General features: G+C 39.2%; 1 protein-coding gene across 2 annotated transcripts in view; it reads right to left on the bottom strand.

The window, feature by feature from the left end:
* The window catches only part of HECTD2 (HECT domain E3 ubiquitin protein ligase 2), a 41,263-nt gene extending 23,721 nt beyond the window's left edge, over window positions 1-17,542 (bottom strand). Inside the window, exons 1-8 of one of the 2 annotated variants that reach the window (XM_065067444.1) lie at window positions 16,888-17,542; window positions 15,390-15,428; window positions 11,450-11,579; window positions 5,530-5,668; window positions 3,006-3,108; window positions 2,034-2,123; window positions 1,431-1,495; window positions 275-320 (exon numbers count right to left, since the gene is read on the bottom strand). In XM_065067444.1, the coding sequence (XP_064923516.1) occupies window positions 275-320; window positions 1,431-1,495; window positions 2,034-2,123; window positions 3,006-3,108; window positions 5,530-5,668; window positions 11,450-11,579; window positions 15,390-15,428; window positions 16,888-17,106 (831 nt within the window). In that variant the 5' untranslated portion in view covers window positions 17,107-17,542. The remainder of the gene's footprint in view (window positions 1-274; window positions 321-1,430; window positions 1,496-2,033; window positions 2,124-3,005; window positions 3,109-5,529; window positions 5,669-11,449; window positions 11,580-15,389; window positions 15,429-16,887) is intronic. The other variant, XM_065067445.1, reaches the window with a different exon arrangement.
* Window positions 17,543-18,271: the final 729 nt, after the last annotated feature.

The raw sequence follows: 18,271 nt of genomic DNA, 5'->3' as shown, positions 1-18,271 counted from the left end.
TTCAACCCATAAAATTATAGGAAACAATTACACGTCTCTTAGTTCATAGTTCCAATCCATGCAACTTTTCCCCATCAACTATCTTCCAATAAGCTCCCATTCCCATCATGCATACCCTGCATTTCTTCCATATTTTGAAATGGAACATTCTTCTAACAGCAAGTTGAATGTGAAGTATCTCACCTATACAAAGTATCATTTGCATAGTATACTGGTTTATAGATTATAAGTTAAGCAGATACACACTTACGTAAAAATACTATATTTTTCTTACCTGTAAAAGTATACAGTATGCTCTAAGATCATCTTTTGTTCGTGGCCTATGAATGAATGAAGTAATAAGCAGAACCATATGTATACATCATGTACGCGTATTAAGAGTCATGAAATTATGCACCTTATGATTTAACTTTGCTTTGCAAATATGTGTTGAATACCATATTTAAGGATCTTCACTGTTCTCAGAAACCGAAAAGGACACTCAAGGTTTATGACTACTCTCTAAAGGCAGCAGGCTATTTTAGCATCTGTCTTTTGTAGCATAACACAAGAGAAAAGGGAGGAGGGGGAGGGAGCGGAAGCGGGGGGGGAGGAAATAAGGTCAATTGAAGGGTAAGAGGTGTTCCAAAGAGGGAAGTCTTTGCTGTTGTCTGTCTCAGGTGACACCACAGAAGAGTTTGTTTGCCCCATCTTAGATACCATCTTATATATTTCCTGCCAGAATTCTCCATACTCTTCTACCACTGCAGCCTCTGTACTTCTTGCTGTTTATCTTCCTCGAGGCTTCCACATAACCACAAACACGCACAGCAACAGCACAGAAAAGGTAGTATAAAGTGGAGAAATGAATAGCCAAGTGCTGGGTCACAGGTGAGTCACAACAAGGTGCTGCCTCTTGCTTTTGGTGAATCAAACCATGCATTCTCACTTCTATTACTTCTTACTAAAAGGTTGTCTTCTCCAAACCTCCTGTCTTTGGGCTATCCCTTTCTGCACCCTGCACAGCCCTTTCTGTGCTGTTGCCACACATGAACGGTATAGTGAAGTAAACTTAGGATCAAGGAATTACCTAGGTTAAAACATCCTAGTTGCTGTTGGGGCACGGCAAGGGATAATATGTTTTACTCTAAATACATTCCTAACTTCATCTTGCAGTTCAGATGCCCAAAATACTATCCTGGCAATAAGCAGCTGAGATTTTGTAGAGAAATGTATGGATAGGTATGGGTCTGCCTCTCAGAAGTTCAGTGTCAGCTTACAGAGTTCAACAGATATACTTCAGCATATTTGCCTGCCAAAATGAGACAAGTTCTCATGAGTCAAATAAGTTGTATCAGACCATTCTATTCTTGGGCTAAAACAATAAAGACAAAAAGTATATCAGTTATAAGTGCTGACACAGCACTAATGCAAACATTTGTTATAATTACCCTTTCCATTCTTGTAGCAGACCATTAATTATTCCTTTTAGGACCGACTTCTGAACATCTTGAGGCTGTGGAAAAAGGAGAGGAATAATCATATCTGATGTAATTATACATATTCTAGACAAGACACTGTACAAACAAGCAGGTTTGTTTTACTTGTGATTCAAGGCAGCTAAAAAAATCTTCATGTTATGATGCTGAGCTCCTAAGTATCTTTCCTTGTAGACTATTAACTAAGTCCTGGAGTTGTGCCAATGACGGCTTTCAATGCTTTAAACAACTTAAAAGCTGTGAGTGTAATTTCTAAATTACTCCTGTCCATATTATCCTTATTTCCCACCATGCAGTTTACCATCACAGTCATGTCGTATCTTGCAAGCGGTCTTTGAGATTTGCCACAGCATAAACTGTACTAGTAGCAAAAATTTCCTTTCCTTTTACTAGAGCAGTTTTCATGACTCTATGGCAAATCTCACGGGACCATTTTAAGTATGTTTTGAGAGATTCTTCAGAAATCATGCCAATCTGAGAAAAACTTTTGGTATAAATTGCTTCTTGGCTGAAATAATTGTTACAATGTTTTAAAACATGAATTCTTCTACTTACAGTATTTAATAAGGCATCATAGACAATGTTCACAAATTTCACATTGATTCCAGAGTCCTCAATGGTATTAAATGCAGAACTGGTATCTTTCTGCAAGTTAAATAATACATGAAGCATTTTGGGTTTGAAATGTTTTGAATCTTTTAGCTATCTTTGAAAATAAAAGTTTAACAGCAAGTTTAAACAAAAGACATACAGATATAACTACTAATTTTTCTTATCAAAACATAAGAATCTAAGTTGCTTTTATTAATATGGGAAAGATGAAGCTAAACAATAATAATCCTACACACTGGCAATATTCATGTAACACCATCACCTTGTTATTCTATTTTTACAATGTCAGAGGATTTCAAATAATGATTGAATTTTCATCTTTGTTATCAGTTTGGACAAGAACAACAAAATCATAGGCATTCAACATTTGTTAAGTAACTAAAAGTCACAGGTTATTTCCTCTATTTTGAGGCCCTACTGTCCACATTAAATATCATAAGCACATTTTGCCCTGTAATAGGCAGGAAATTTAGCATTAATTCAGATAGTTTTCATACACAAATATGATCTTTCCCACAGAAACTTAGGTATGCCATTGCAACACCAGAACAGCTATACTACTTGAGCCCATATCGCATGTTTTTTTAGGGACAGGGAATTTCTGTTTCCAGATTTGCCCAGGTACCCATATTAGCTGCATTAGCTTGCATGTTTTTTTAACTGCAGTTTGTGCAGAAAGTCATATGCAGTCATAGTGTCACAAACCAAAGACATACACTTGAAATACAGTTGCCTAAGCTGGAGCGAATATATCAGTGCAACGACAGCTTGCCTGCCAAAGTCAGGTGAGAACATGACAAAATGATCTTAGTGGCATTCAGTAGCTAGCTGCAAGCCCTTAACTAATGTTTTTGTAAGCACTTTGAAGTCACAAAGCACTGTAAGTACTAAATAGTATTACGAATTATTTTCTACCTTAAATGCAGCATTTATCTCCATGAAAGAATCAAATGTTGTAGAATAAAAATCATGTACAGCCTTCCAATCTCCTGATGACTTAGCCTTTTCCACATCATCCCTAGAAAAAAATATATTAAAATATTGGTAATATAGGGGTCCAATCTTCCCAACCGCTTAAACTGTAGTCTGCACTGTAACTTTAAGCTTTCCTCACTACGAATGCTTAGAAGACAGACAAGTATAATATCAGTATCTAACATCTTCCTTGTCATTTAAAGATCTTGGTATTACAAGAGAACAAAGGCACAGTTTGTGTTTGATCTGCCTGAGCAATATCTCTTTTCAAAATTTTAATTCATGGTGTCACAGTTCAGTATGTTAAGACAAATAATTAGCAAAACAGAATTACACTGAAGATACACTGACAAGATAAAATTTGAGACTAATTTATTTAAAGTATTCAGGCTCCTAAACTAGTCAAATTCATTATCATTCATACAAAATTTTATTTTTCTTCGAATTTGTAAAATAGAACTTAATCTTTGTATGTGACTGTAAGCATTCCTTATGGGGACAGCAAAACCTATGGATTCACTCCTAAAGAACTTTTAAGCGTTGGACCTTTTAAGTATCGGACCTTAAAGTAAGTATCAACACCAAACCAAAACAAAACCCGAACAACCTTTGATTCAGAATTTTACTTCAGCTATCTACAGCGCTGGTGATACAAATCCCAGTTTTCTCCCCCACACCTCCGGATAATTTCTTTGTACTAGATATTTTTTTAACAAAGTTTTTAGAGGGACATATTAAACATGTTAGTGATTTTTTTAATACTTTACTTTAAATAATAAAATTCCTGATAATTATATAATTAGGCAGTCAATATATAAAAAAATCTGAATATGGAAAAAAATTTCAGCTCTTCAGATCACCTGAATACCAAAGGATCACCTCGTGTCAAATTATCTTTTATATTTGTTTCCTTTTCACCAAATAGACACACCGACTAATCAAAAAACATTCATTTTCCTCACTGAATGCAGAAAATTTCAAAGATGGAAAAGAAAGATGAGGAGTATGTGCTCATATATCTCTTGGCGCAACTGTGATTTTTTTTTTCCCATCTGTTTGAAAAATAAAACAATCAGGCTTCTTCCCAGGAATTCTTCCCTGCATTTCCTGACCACGATTAACCTACTGTAAAACACTCAAGGGTATTACAGCAGCACAATGTTGTTCTGTGGGTGCTAAGGGTAACAAGAAAAAAGCCACACATTCAATGAATTAGTAAATACCCTTTTAAGAACACACCCAATCTAAAGAAACAGTCTGCCAATATACGTTCCCGTATTGCAGGCAGAATCGTCTGGTGTAGACACCTTATGCCATTAGTTTTTCAATGAAGTTGTGCTATTTCCTCAGAGGACTGTATCAATTACATGTCAATTACAATTTTTGGAATATAGCTACATGAAGTAGAGAAAAAAAACGTTCTCTATTGCCTTGTGCCCACAGTGAACCAAGCAAAGCCAGCAAAACTTTGTGGTGTAGACCTGACATCAGGGAAAGACAGTTAAAAACAATTCAAGTGGTTTCCCTGGAGACTTCTGCTACCCTAGCTAAGCCTAGCTAAGCTGATCAAGCATTGTGTACTAAGTATCATAGCGGTGCTGGAAAAAATCTCATGCAGATACACTTTTGAATAAGGGTCTGTACCAATTTAGAAAAGCAGAAATGGAACACAAGACACTATTTCACATCAATTCTACTTTCATTCCAGCTAAATCAGAGTTACCGCGCAGCAGTATAAACATCGTCTGCACAGACTGCTTAATCTTAAAACTATCTTTACTTAGGCAAACTTAAAGCACAGTGACTCTTAAAGAGAGGTGCCAGAATAGCTTTCACTGCTTAAAATTGTGGTGAGATAAGAAGCAAGAATACATGAAAGAAAAGAAATAAGATTTGGCCATAAAACTAATATTGAAAATTAACACTCTTCGACATACTGCATGAAGAAAGGTCATCTGCACTTTTAGCCAAAGCTAGAAATAGTGCAGTCCACATAACCACCAATCTAGGTCCTCAAATAGGAGGTTATACATTTAAGTATCAGATGTGCAGTGTTACAAGCCTGAGAACACCCAGTATCTCAGTGGACAGAACACACCATAATTGGCAGCACAAACAAAATACCCAAGATTGAAAGGGATTTTCAAGCCTACAAAAATCCATGTATATTTTTTTCCAAAACTGAACATCCACTGAGTGCCAGGAACCAAATTTTTATCTCTGAAGTACAAGCTTTAGCAATTCTTGAACAGAAAAACACTTCAAGGTAGAGGCAGTTTTTTGATAATTTTCACAGTACTAGTTATCAAGCCAACCACCGCAATCAATCCAACTACAACCACTACTCAGTCTTAGTGAACTGTTCCCTCATTTGAGATTAACAAAATCAAGTGTATACGTCAGGACAAAATAAACAAAGTCCAAAGAAAGGAAGCACACTTCTAGAAACACTGGTGTGACTTACTCAAAATCTTTCACTGTTTTGGTTCGGACAGGAAGGGAAGGTTCAGGAGGAATTGGTGCTTTCAGTTCTTGGGGTAGTGTATCTATAGAGATGCGCTGCTTTTGTCGTACATCGAGGCAAATAGGGGGTAGGTCTCTCACTTATTAAAAAAACAAAAACAAAGCAAAAACAAACAAACAAAACCAACAATAAATACAATGCAATAATATAAACAATAAACAGCTAATAAAATACAGGTTTATAGGAACTAGATAAATAAACCAACACAACAAACCAAACTCAAACTGTCTGTTTCTATGTCTTTAAACTCCTGCTCATCCAAGTACTTTTCTTACCAGGTGCTCATGCCAGACAGTATGGAAACTTCCACTAATTGAAGGGAAAGCAAAGCCTATAAATAAAAAACTGTGTCCTGAGTTCTTAACCAGGTCTTTGTGAACAAAGTGTTTCCTTCTGCCAAGGAGAAAAGGGAGAAAATTGTCTAGTCTGTTTCCTGTCTAAGGCCTTCTGAAAGACAGGAGTCTCTATTATTTTTTAGAACTGCTGGACAAAGTTGCAAACAAATGATTTGTCTATTACAAAACAAATAAAAAACCCCACTAAGACAGACTTTCACAATTGAACTGCTGGCATAGTACTGACACACAAACACAACTCATTAGGGAAAACAGAAAATATTATACTTACCTAAGATGCACTGGTATTACATCAGTAATAATGAACTGGTATACATACAGCAGCATTCACATAACACAAGAAAACCTCAAGTTCATCTATAATTACATTTTTAGAAACGAATGCTGCAGAATTTTCATTAAATTTATTTGTAGCTGTAGATGCTCAACCTTCTGAACATTAACCCAAGTGCCTTCAAAAGTCTAATGCATAATGAAAGTGCCTATTCTGAACCTGAGCCTACGAGGACTCAAGATAAGCAAGGTAGAACTTAATTTAAAAACACCAACAACAAAAAGACAAAGGATGTCGTGAAATCAGAGAGTTACCCAGGGTGATCCTATTATATTTGCTGTTTGAAAGACAAGCTGAGCAGTCCATTACTGGTAGCTATTAGTCATGAAGAGTAGTGTTGTCCATTATTGTATTTACAATATAGATTCTAAATATCGTAATATACAAACTACAACACTGGTGTTCCCTACATCTAAGAAAAATCTCAAGCACAACCACACCAAAATCCAACTATTTTCTGAGGTACAAGTCTTCAGTCTGTTTTCCTATACTGTGATTTTCAAGTTTTAGCTAGAGCTGACTGCAGATCATTACAGCCTCCTAAAAGAATCTCTTCAATAAATTAAATGGGAGATCTAAGTTTTCCATCTTGCAGAGAATTACTGCTGAAACAGTAATATCTTTAAATATTTCTTCTCAATAAGTTTGGCTGCCTACTCTTAAGTACAAATAGCAGTGCTTCAACAAGGTCATTCTGTTCTACTCGTTACTTCATATTTGATCTGAGAACATTGTATAGGGTTTTATGTGGTAATGTTTTGGCAGCAGGGGGGCTGCGGGGGTGGCCTCTGTGAGAGGAGAGTTGGGGCTGCCTCTCTGTCAGACACAGGCAGCTCCAAACTGTTCCAAAGGACTACACTCGATGGAAAAAGCCCACATTGGAGCAGTTCTTGAAGAACTGCAACTCATGGGAAAGAGCCACATTGGAGAAGTTTGTGAAAGATGGTACCCATGGGAGAGACTCCACGCTGGAGCAGGGGAACAGCATGAGGAGAGAGGTGTAGCAGAGACGAAGTTTTATGAGCTGACCACAACCCCCATTCCTCATCCCTTGCACCGCCTGGGAGAAAAGAGGTACAAGAGTGGGGAATGAAGGAGAGAAGTTGGGAAGGAGGTGCAGGGGGAAGGTGTTTTGATTTTTGTTTTGTTGGCGAAAAAATGATTTCACCAAGTCTGGTCTGTCTGTGATGGTAACTGGAAAGTGTCTTTATCTCAGTCCATGACCTTTTCATTTTACTTTCTCCCTGTGTCCTGTTGAAGAGGGGGAGTGATAGAACAGCTTGGTGGGCATCCGGGAGCCAGACAATGTAAACCCACCAAAAGCATGAAAAAAACGCAGTATACAATGCAATATACACAAACATCCATTTTACTGACAGCATCCTCTCAAATATCCTTAAAAAGCTTTTTTAGTCTGTACTATACCGCATGTTTTTAAAAAACATATTCATTAAGATTCATGATTGGGATAAAAGACACTGTATAAAATATGTCCTCAAAAGTCAAACACATTAAACTGAAATCCTCTATGAATTGGCTAAGAACCCTCTAAGCCTTTTTGCTACAATTCCAACAGGGTTGTTTTTTGGTGTTTTTGTTTGTTTGTTTCTAATAAAATCAAAGTAGTAAAACTACTCTGCTGCCTACTCCATTTATCACAGCAGGGAAATAGATACTAACAAAATTCCCAAACCCCAAAGGAAGATTCTTCTCACTCATGCTAATGGCAGAGACACTGTCATTGTGACTTAGCCACCATTCATCAGACAATAATAGGTCAGAGCTGCCCTCAGTCCCGAGTATGACATCAATTATAGAACCTTGCCCACTCTCAAAGCTGGTATTTAAAGCTATTTAAATGAGAAGAGTAGTAATTTAAAAAACAAAGTGGACACATAGATACTAAATTAATTCAAATCAAGGTGCCAAACAATCCTGCCATGTAAGTGCTCTGCTATTGCACATCATTCTCTGAAAGCAGGATGGACTGACTTAAAATAAACCATTTTTATACTCTGAGAAAGACAAGTCATTCTGTCTTTTCAATTTTAAACAGATTAAACATTGAATTATAACCAGCTGAAGACACTGAAATGAAGAAAATATTCTCTCCACATCTGTAAAAGAGACGGCTACTGACAGAAGGTGTTTCTCATTTCAGTCAATTGTGACTGCAGGTGCTAAGCGGTAACTTGTACCCTGTCAGTGATGCAATTTTCTTCAAAATATATGCAGCTTAAATTAGATATACTAACACTGAGTTTTAATAATAGGTTTAATAAATACTGTCAACTTCAGTATGTTTTGCCATAATTCAAGTTTATTTGTAAATAGATTTATTTGCTCGTCTGACATTCAAACATATTAATTAAGATCTGTCACTTGAGTTCCATTGAGGAGAAACTTGACACTTGAAGCTTTATGTATTGAGTTGATAAGCAGCAATAACACAATATTACAAGACAAGAAAAAGCAATCATTTCTGGCTGCTTGCCCAGTTACATCGAGTAAAAAGACTCAGCAATGCATGACTGCTTAGGGAATGATCAAAAACTTTGAGGAAGAAAATCTCATTGATACAAAGCAGAATTGACTAGTACAAGGAAATTTAGAGTGAATGAATTTAGAACAGCAGTTATTTTCACAGTGATCAACACAGGTACTGGCAGAAAAATTTTTTCAAAGTAGGTAAAGCAAACAAATTTTACTCGTATTGTAACATTATAAAAGAACTAGAACAATCTAGTTCATACATAGATTTCATAACAAATCATTGTTGTGTTAGAAGACTTGTTATATAAACTCAATCTGTGTGGCAGCTAAATAGCAAACAAACATCATCCTTGCTTTCATGCTGTATTTACCAGCATTACCTTCTCCATACTTTTTTCAACAAAATTAACTTTCTTTGAACTCAAGCCTAAAATGTTACCAGTATATGCACATCTATATAGATACATATTCAGAAAGATATCACTTACATAGATAAACTTAAAAAAACCCAACAAGCATCATTCTCAAATTCCAGAATAGCAAAAGAAGCATTTTTAACTGAGAAGCCTGTTGCAATGATTCTTTCTTCCGCAGAACACATATACCTCCTCAAAAAATTTCAAGTGCACCTCTGACTATTGGAAAAAATAATCTGATTTTGCATAGGCAGTTTACCCTGATCTTGAAGTTACCAGAATATCTGCTCAATGTTACACATCAAGCTCAATTTCAATAACATGGCCTTGACTATGATAAATAATGCCATGCACTAGTGCGGTGAAAATTAACAACTAAGTATTATGAGGCAGTAACCACAACTGGGACAATATCACGTGCAGAAAGAACTGAGGGCATTTTGGGTGAAGAAAAAGAAAAGGGGGGCGGGGAGGGTGTATTTCCTGTTTAGTGAAATCAGTTCTGCAAAAGGGTGCTGTATTTTTCACATTGCTCTAGTATTGCCCCAATACTAGATTTAATTTTACTTTGTCCTACATTTTATTAAGCAGCAGTCTTTCATATTGTAAGATTGTATTAAGCAACTGTTTGGACAGAAGCTGGACAGGAAACACTTAAGGCTTAAATAATGAAAAACAGTAGCTTGGAATCAATGAATCGGCTGCATGCATGTTTCTGCTACAAAGGCCAGCAGCCCAGCAGTGAATATTGCCAAAAGGTCACTATCGGCTTCTGGGGAAAAGAATGTTACCTTGGAAAGGTAAAACATTTTATTTCTCTGAGGACTTTCAGATTCCAAAAATGTTGCAATTGTTTACATACACTTCACATATGAAGACTTTTCTTCAAAAATACGTAGGTCAGAGCAATGGCCACCTGAAGGTTGTTCTTCCAGCTTCATTAGCTCAACCTTACAGCGCTTTGAGAATCACCAGAGCTCTGACCTGCTTTGCAGCATCATCTTTTTGCCTTACCCCAAGCACTTCCCTGAAGAACACCACTTCTACCTAAACCCTGATAAGTTATGCAGCAGTGGAAGAATTCTTCACTGGCCACCTGCAGCCACCTTTATTTTCTTTGTGTAGCACAAAGTGACTTGAGCATAGTACCAAATCCTGTCTGAGCCACCATTTACACATAATTACCTTTTGCGTTTCAGTGATTGCCTTTTTTTTTTAAGTAGAAAACGCCTCCTTAAACCATAACAAAAATTGCTAAAAGGAGAGGGGGGAAAAAAAAAAACCCACAAACCTAGCATTGACTTTTACAGTATAGGATATGAAGATTATATTAGTAAGGATCCAATCCTACACAATATAAGCCACCTTTTTCTGCACAACTTTGAAATGGACAATCCCTGTCCATAGTTTTCTTTCAAACTTGCACTGCTGAGATCTCTTAATTAACACAGTCTCTTTCTCTCTAGCCTTGAATTCACTGAGTGCTATAGGTTTAAGAGAACCACAGAATAATAATGCTGAGAGGGACCTGCTCAGATGCGAGGTCAGTATAAACCTGAAAAATATCTGTACAGCCTTTTCCCAAAGGTGCCAAATTACTGAAATTCCATATCCTAGCCCAAAAATCTAATAAAAAATTAAAGTCTAGCCACAATGTCATGTCATCAGGCTTCATGATTCTAGTCTAGCATGCTGAATATGCAGCTCCACTTTCTTTTCAGCACTTATCATTACCTCGTCATACCACAACAACCTTCCTTGTCACCTTTAAAGCTCTTCAGAACTTACCAATCTTTGCCTGTGAATTTTATTTTGTCACCACCAGCCTTCATCTTCACTCAAAAAGAGCAACTCTCAGCAACTGTCTCACTTAAAAGCCCTGTGCTTGCCTCATCCCTGCCATACTTCAGATGGCAATTGAAAAATCTTCTCCATGAAGTTCTGTCACAATTTCTAGAAAAACTGCCATCTGACTGCAGTTAGACAAACAGCATCTGCAGATGGACGACTGAATCTGTAACTTTCTTAGAAACTTCAGAAGATTATTTCATCCTCCATGTCTTTTTTTCTTATTCAACTTGTCTCTGACACAACCTCTGCAGAGGGTGGACTACAATATATATTACTGCCTGCACTACGTACAGTATAGCATAATTAAGGAAATCTAGATTTTGTGGCACTACCACAATACAAATATTGGCAGAACACTGAGCACCATCTTAAACTGGTAATTAAGAAACACCGGGTTTTTATTCTCTTACCATTTTTGATGTTGGGCATAACAAGTTGTGTAGGTGAATTTCTGTTTCCGATGCCTTCTTTCTTTTGGTTGATAGTTGTGATGAAACTGCTGAAAGTGGAAAACTGATTTTTGGCTCCTCTCTCCAACCCCTGTAATTAAGATGGCAGCATGCTATAAAGGCCTAATACATTACTGCAAGAGTAATCTTACTCACGAGGTATTACACAGAACACTTAAATGTCTTCATCTTGAAATCAGATGGGTAATACCTAAATAAGTCAGAAATAATGATTCTACACATTTGTTTCAAATTGAATCAGGAGAGATACCATAAAATTCCTTTCCACTACATTCAAAAACTCAGCTACTAATTTGCAGGATATGGTATCCTCGGATTACTGTGAAGAAAACAATACTATTAGAATGCTTTCAACAATATTCTAACTTCCAGTATCCTAATTTCTAACTACTTTCATATTCCTCACTATGTCCAGCTCACTTTAAACAGATAAAGCGTAACATATTCCTTTTTATCCAAATAATCCTAATATAATTAAAGTAGTTTAGAGGAATTTCCCAAGACCTGAAATGTGGGGCCAAGAATTCCATGAGAGGTAACCTACTAATAAAATCTAAATACTGACTACCTGTGTAAAAACCCCTAGTGACTCAAAATCAACAGAATCAGCTGCCACTGAAGAACGACTAGCCAACAAACAGTTGTTAACACCGTGTTAGATAAACCTGCTTGAGTTTGTGCTGCCAACAAAGAGTCTGCACGAGCCCTTGATAAGAAATGTTGAGCACTTATGTGTTTTAACAGTGAACACAAGTGAAATCACACAACAGACTTCCAGAGGATTGCACCAATCAGTCTGTTTGACACCACAAGTGCTATTACATATAATTATTTACCCTGGAGAATTTGCAAAGCATGGGTGGGTTAAGGGGCTTGCCGAAGATGACAGAAGTCATTTGATAGAGATTTTCTTTTCCATCTCAGCTCCAAACCATCAGTTGATATTATGCAAAGGTAGATGAACAAAAAAAACCACACACTCCCTACATACAACGATCTTCAGCCTCACCTTAACCTAAAGATTCATTTGTTTAATATCTGGAATTTGAGCTCTCAGTTATTAATAGAAAAAAAATGCAAATCAAAACAGTAATTCCCCAAATGAGAATAAAAGTTCTAGACTAATTAATGTAATAACCTATCTTTTTTTTAAACCATACATTTCCATTTCCCCTTAAGAGTAGTAAATTTGGAGTATGACATGCAGCCAGAGTTCTGAGGAAAGCACTTCACTTCCACCACAACATCCTGAAATACCATCAGGAGGGTAATAACACAGCCCATAAACCTGCCGTGCCACAGTGTACGCAAGCTGGTATGCTGCCAGGAATTTAAAATAACTGTGGCACAAACAGCCATTTTTCCATGGCTTATAACTCAGCAAATTATTAATTTGAACAATCAGTAGGACTTCTGGCTTGAAAATACCAAGTTTCAATTTCTAGCTCCAAATTCCTTGTATGCAACAAACATTCAAACACAAAACTTAGTCACCATGATAATTTTGACACTAACTTTTTATTTTATTCTAGAAATGTATCATTTGAAACATCACTAAGATGCTTCTTAAAAATCCATGACTGGAGAAAAACCAACCCTGAACAAACATGCAAAGACATTATGAACTGAAAAGTGACTTTTAAACAAATCTAGATCTGAGGTTTATCTGCTGTGTCACAAAAGGTATGTTCTAGGTCGAAAACCCCTGGAGCTTGGACTTGTCTAATTATGATTAATAGGGAATAAATATCATAGATCATTGACAAGAGGAGCTTTCACAAAACAGACTACTGTAACAGCCTTTTTGACTGACTCAGCTTTCTAGATTTTACTCCAGCCATACCACTGCATTATCACAGTTGAACAGTTATTTAAAAGGGTTCTTAATGCTACTTCGTTCAGCAGTGACCAGAAAGAACAAAAATTGCATGCACTATTTAAGTCCATTATCCCACTCCAAGTGCAGTTCCAACAATACTAGACAAAAGTATGGACAAAGGCTTTACTGGGAAGCCCTAGAGGGATACTGGGAAACCACATGCTCATTAATGAGGATCTCTGACACCTCCTGGGAGAGTAATCTAGGACAAGTGTACAGCACCATGTCATACTTACAAAATTTTGTAGGAGGTCAGTGAACCTCTAGAGCCCAAGACTCCACACACACACTAACAGCAGAAAACAGAACCCGACATAAAGAAGGAGTGTGCTTAGGGGGAGTGAATGGATCAAAGTAATCTTTAATCCTCTTTTTAAAGAGCATTTTAATAACTCACAACTCTGCTGGATTCTTACTGGAAGCTTTCCAAAGCATTAAGCCCTCCATAAGACTAGAGAGGTACTAGCATTATACTTTATAAATCTATGTTTTCCATTATTGAAGTTAAATTCGATATTGAAAATAAGTCAAACTGTTTACAAAGAGCACATACAGAGTACTTTCTGGGAAGAGGCAAAAAGCAATCTAGAAGAGTTTCATGAAAGTCTTACTCTTTAGCCCCAACATAACTCATTCAAGACCCATTTGTATGTGGCAAGCAAAGGCCAGTGAGGAGCAGAAGGGTTTTTTTTCCCTGTGGAAGAAGACAGGGAGAACAATCAGATTACCTAAAGGCAGCTGTCAATGCAACAGTCTATGCAAGAAGTAGGATTTTCCCATCCATTCATATCTTGAAAGGTGTAACATAGGACTGACTTTGTTTTACAGAAGCCTCTGCTTGTTCCTGCTTAGAAGTTATTTAGATTCTCACGAATTTATTTTCAGAATCTGAACAATGAACCTTCAAATCATCACCCTTTATGCATTATTTCCAATCACCATGTGACCCATAAAAAAAAGCCTGCACTCCTTGCAGGATGATGTTAAATTATTCATGGACTAATTAAAGCCTGCACTCCTTGCAGGATGATGTTAAGTTATTCGTGGACTAATTCAATCACCATAGCTTTCCTTAGAAATAAAAGAAACAAAAAAGGTAACAACAGCAACGAAGTAATCATTCTTCCACAATTCCACATGGCCCTTGGCTAGAAAAATCCACAGTATAGATGACGATAGCAACAGTCACATAACTCCTTTATTCCAACTTGTAGCCAGCTTAAACTTCAGATGAGACATCTTTCATGCACATGCTCTTAGGAGAGAAAGAATACCAGTTATCTATTGACTTACTAAAATTCTGACCTCTTCCACAACCATTGTGGAAAATGGAAACTGTTTAAAGGATGTGTCACTCCATGTTGCCTCCAAGGAACCTCTAGTCATACCACACCAGTTGCACAAATCTATGGTGGGTCTTTAGCAAACTGAAGAAAATGTCAATTACACAAAATCTGGGGAGATGTTCTGAGACAAGGATATCTAAGGGTCACTTAATCTAGAAACAAGGTATAGTATCTGTATCACCATAGTCATTATATGATGCCTATAAATTTAGAAATAATAGGCAGAGAGAATATGGAAATTAAGGTTATCTGGAATATCACTGTATTTGTATCAGATGTGTTTTTAAAGGAAGGGAATTGTAATAGGAAAAAAAAACATAAACATGCAAAGGTATTTTTAAAAAAAGACAATTATTTCTCCCTTTTGTCATTATGTCATATTACAAACTCTTCTCCAGTTTAATGAAGAGGAACCTGAGAACGTACTTCTCTCTTTAAAAGTGTTTGAGTGCTAAGTAACAGTTATTTTTTGATGTTCAATCAGAACTTGTAATACAAGAACTTGTATTAAAATAATGCTATATATGATGAATCTCACAACATATTTCACAAAGCCCTGCAATTAGACGTGTAGGTTGGTCACAACTAGGGCTTAGCAGACCTAGAGTCCAATACCTTATTCATAGCAGCTCATAAATGTCTTGCAAAAGCATACCTGCATGTCCTGCTTAGTACATTGGATCAACACTGCATTCTGTCACAAACAGAGAAATCTAAATCAATTACATCTGTAAACAAAACTCTGTCTGTAACATTATTAAAACCCACATACAGCTCTTTGTAAATTCAAAATCCCACATGCATTTAACAAGTGACCACACCTAGCCAGATTTGAGCTCCTCTGTAGCAGGTCAACTCAGACAACTTGTTCCCATGGGCAATAGTTCAGAGGAGCATGAAGGATGCCCAGCTACAAACAAGTTATCCTGATTCTTTAAGGCAGTGGGAATTCTATGTGGCTGCCCAGTTGCACACATTTTCTCATTAGCTGAGCTAAGCCCAGTACATTTTAGACCAGCACTTTTATCTTTATTCTAGGAGACTTGCATTTGGCAATCAATGTCTGAAGTGGAGATTTTCAGAGGTAAAAATAACTCCTGGGAACTTGTCCATTACAGACTTCTCCCACCAAAGCTGTATTTAAATCACAAGAACAAACACATTCTTTCACATTCAGACAGATTTGCAAAGCTGAAAGTCTTTCAGAAGATTGGAACATTGTAGGCAAAACACAAAATTGGCAGAATTGCTCCAAGGAGTTTGCAGTTTGCCTACAATTACTTCATTTAACATTACAATTATTTCATGACCGTCATAAAGACTCAATCTTTTAAACTCAAGTTATGTAAAACTATAATTTCTAGGAAGTCAGATACTTACAAGAACTGTTGAATTAAAATCTCCCAACTGTATTACTATAGGATTGATAAAATTTTTGCTCTTTAGTTGAAATTACAGCAAGCTTTAATGTTAAGCTACACAAGATACTCAAGTCATGCCAGGAAAATCTTACATTTCATAATATTGTGTGGTCAGCAGAAAGAAAATCATAACTCCAGTAAAACTAAAAATCTCAAACGAGTTTTCTTAAATGAAATTATTGTAGCAAACATCCCTCTCGCAGTTTGTTTGTTTGTTTTTTAACCCATGTTAACTCATTCAGCAATCATCAAAATGTTATGTCATCTTTGCTTCAACACAACGTAAAACCCACAAAAGACGTTTGAAAAAAAAAAAGTTAAAAATATATAAGTATTTTCGAGTTATCTCTCTTGCTATTAAGTGTATTAAGAGCTGAAACCCTCCACCCCCGGCAACCTTTAACGAACATTCACAATGCTGCAAAGCCTCAGTCATGACTAACAGAAAGGAGCAGACCGTTGTAAAATGTTAAAGAACTATAAGTAGATGTAGAATTTATAGCTTCCTTATGTCACTGCTTACAGATGCACATGGTATTTTTAAAAAACTTGAATGAAAGCTCTCAACGGAAAAGAACATGAAAGGAAATTAACATGATGCTCCCCCACCACCAAGAATAAAGCAGCAAACAGAACAAATGACAGCCGGGACCGCACGGACGGTCCCGCTCCCCGGGGCCGGGCGGGCGCTGACGGGTCGCCCGGCCCCGCCGGGGGCCGCGGGAGACCTACCTCGGCAGCCGCGCTGGATGCCGACGGGATAGGCGGCAGTTTCTCTCGCTCCTTTTCTTTCTCGCCTTCTTCCTCCTCCTCTTCATCCTCGCCGCTCTCCTGGGCTGATGAGGGCGCCGCGCTGCCCTGGTTCAGCTCCGCGCCCGGCGGGAGCCCCGCGCCGGGGCCGGGGGGCAGGTCGGCGGCAGCCGTGGCCGCCGGCGGGCTCTGCAGCGACATGGCCTCACTCCCGGTTGTCCTGGACGACTCTTATCACGGCAGCCCCTCAGCCGCCGCCAGCACCTGAGCCTCCGCGCCCTCTTCTCTCCACTCCCGTCGCCCCCGAGGGCAGCCCCAGCGCCGCCGCTCTGCTCTGCTCCGCTCCGCACGGGGCCGCCGCGGCAATGCAGCAGCCGCGCTGCTCCCGGGCGCTCAGACACCCCCGCACGGCGGGGCGGAGCGCAGCCCTGCCACCCCCGCCGCGGCCCCGCCGAGAAAGGGGAGAACGGGACGCGGTTAAGCGGAGGCGGCCGGCGCCGCCGAACCCCGTTACACCCGTGACCCCTTGGCCACCGCGCCACCTACAGACCGCGGGCAGCAAGGGGGGGCCTCTGCGGCCATGTTGTTTATAGGCGGCTCATAGAAACGCGCTTGGCGACTGGGGGCGCCGCGCGGGGGCAGCGGAGGACACGGCTACGGAAACTCCGTAGCGCAGGAAAAGGCGCGGTGCCGGCCCGGCGGCGCCGGGCGTACGGGAATGGGGGCTGTGCGCCGCGCTTTGCGCAGCCGCGCTGCCCAGGAGTGAGCGCTGAGCGGCCGGCGCAGCCCCGGGGAGGATTCGCTCGCCGGAGCGGGGGTGGCGGGAGGGCGCTTCGAAGCACGCAGCTCCCACACCCCCCTGCAGCGATGCTTCTGCCGGCCGGGATCTCCGGCCTTCCAGCGAAGTCGTGTCCTTTACGTCCCCGCGAGCGGGGAGCAGCCTCCTGCCGGGCTGCGGGGGCCAGGCGCGACAGGGCCATGGCGACGAGTAACAATATACACGAGTAACAAATATAAACTGCGGTGAAGGGACCTCGGGGCGGGTATCGGCTCGGCAGTTCTGCTCCGCCTTCACACGGGGCGGTGTTGCCTATTGCACCGCTGGCAGGCACTGTGCTGCTGGTGGCACCTCTCGCACCACCCTGTCGCCTCATGGTATCTTCAGCATGCCTTCAAGTCACACTCCAATGAGAAAAACACATAAATGAGGTGTAAAAGCTCAGAGTTGTCTCTGTTGCAGTGGCAAAGCTGAGGTAGAGCTGAGGCCTCTGCGATGGAAGGTCTTGGCCCTTCATTTGGACAGGTCTCAGGAAACCAGAGGTCATACCTGCTGTCTATGTGGTAGCTCAGTCTTGCTGAGGCTTTG

This window comes from Columba livia, chromosome 6 (genome assembly GCF_036013475.1).
Source record: "Columba livia isolate bColLiv1 breed racing homer chromosome 6, bColLiv1.pat.W.v2, whole genome shotgun sequence".
In the NCBI taxonomy this organism is placed as follows: domain Eukaryota; kingdom Metazoa; phylum Chordata; class Aves; order Columbiformes; family Columbidae; genus Columba; species Columba livia.
The sequence above is the reverse complement of the archived record's forward strand: the minus strand, read 5'-3'. Positions and strand labels throughout refer to the sequence as shown.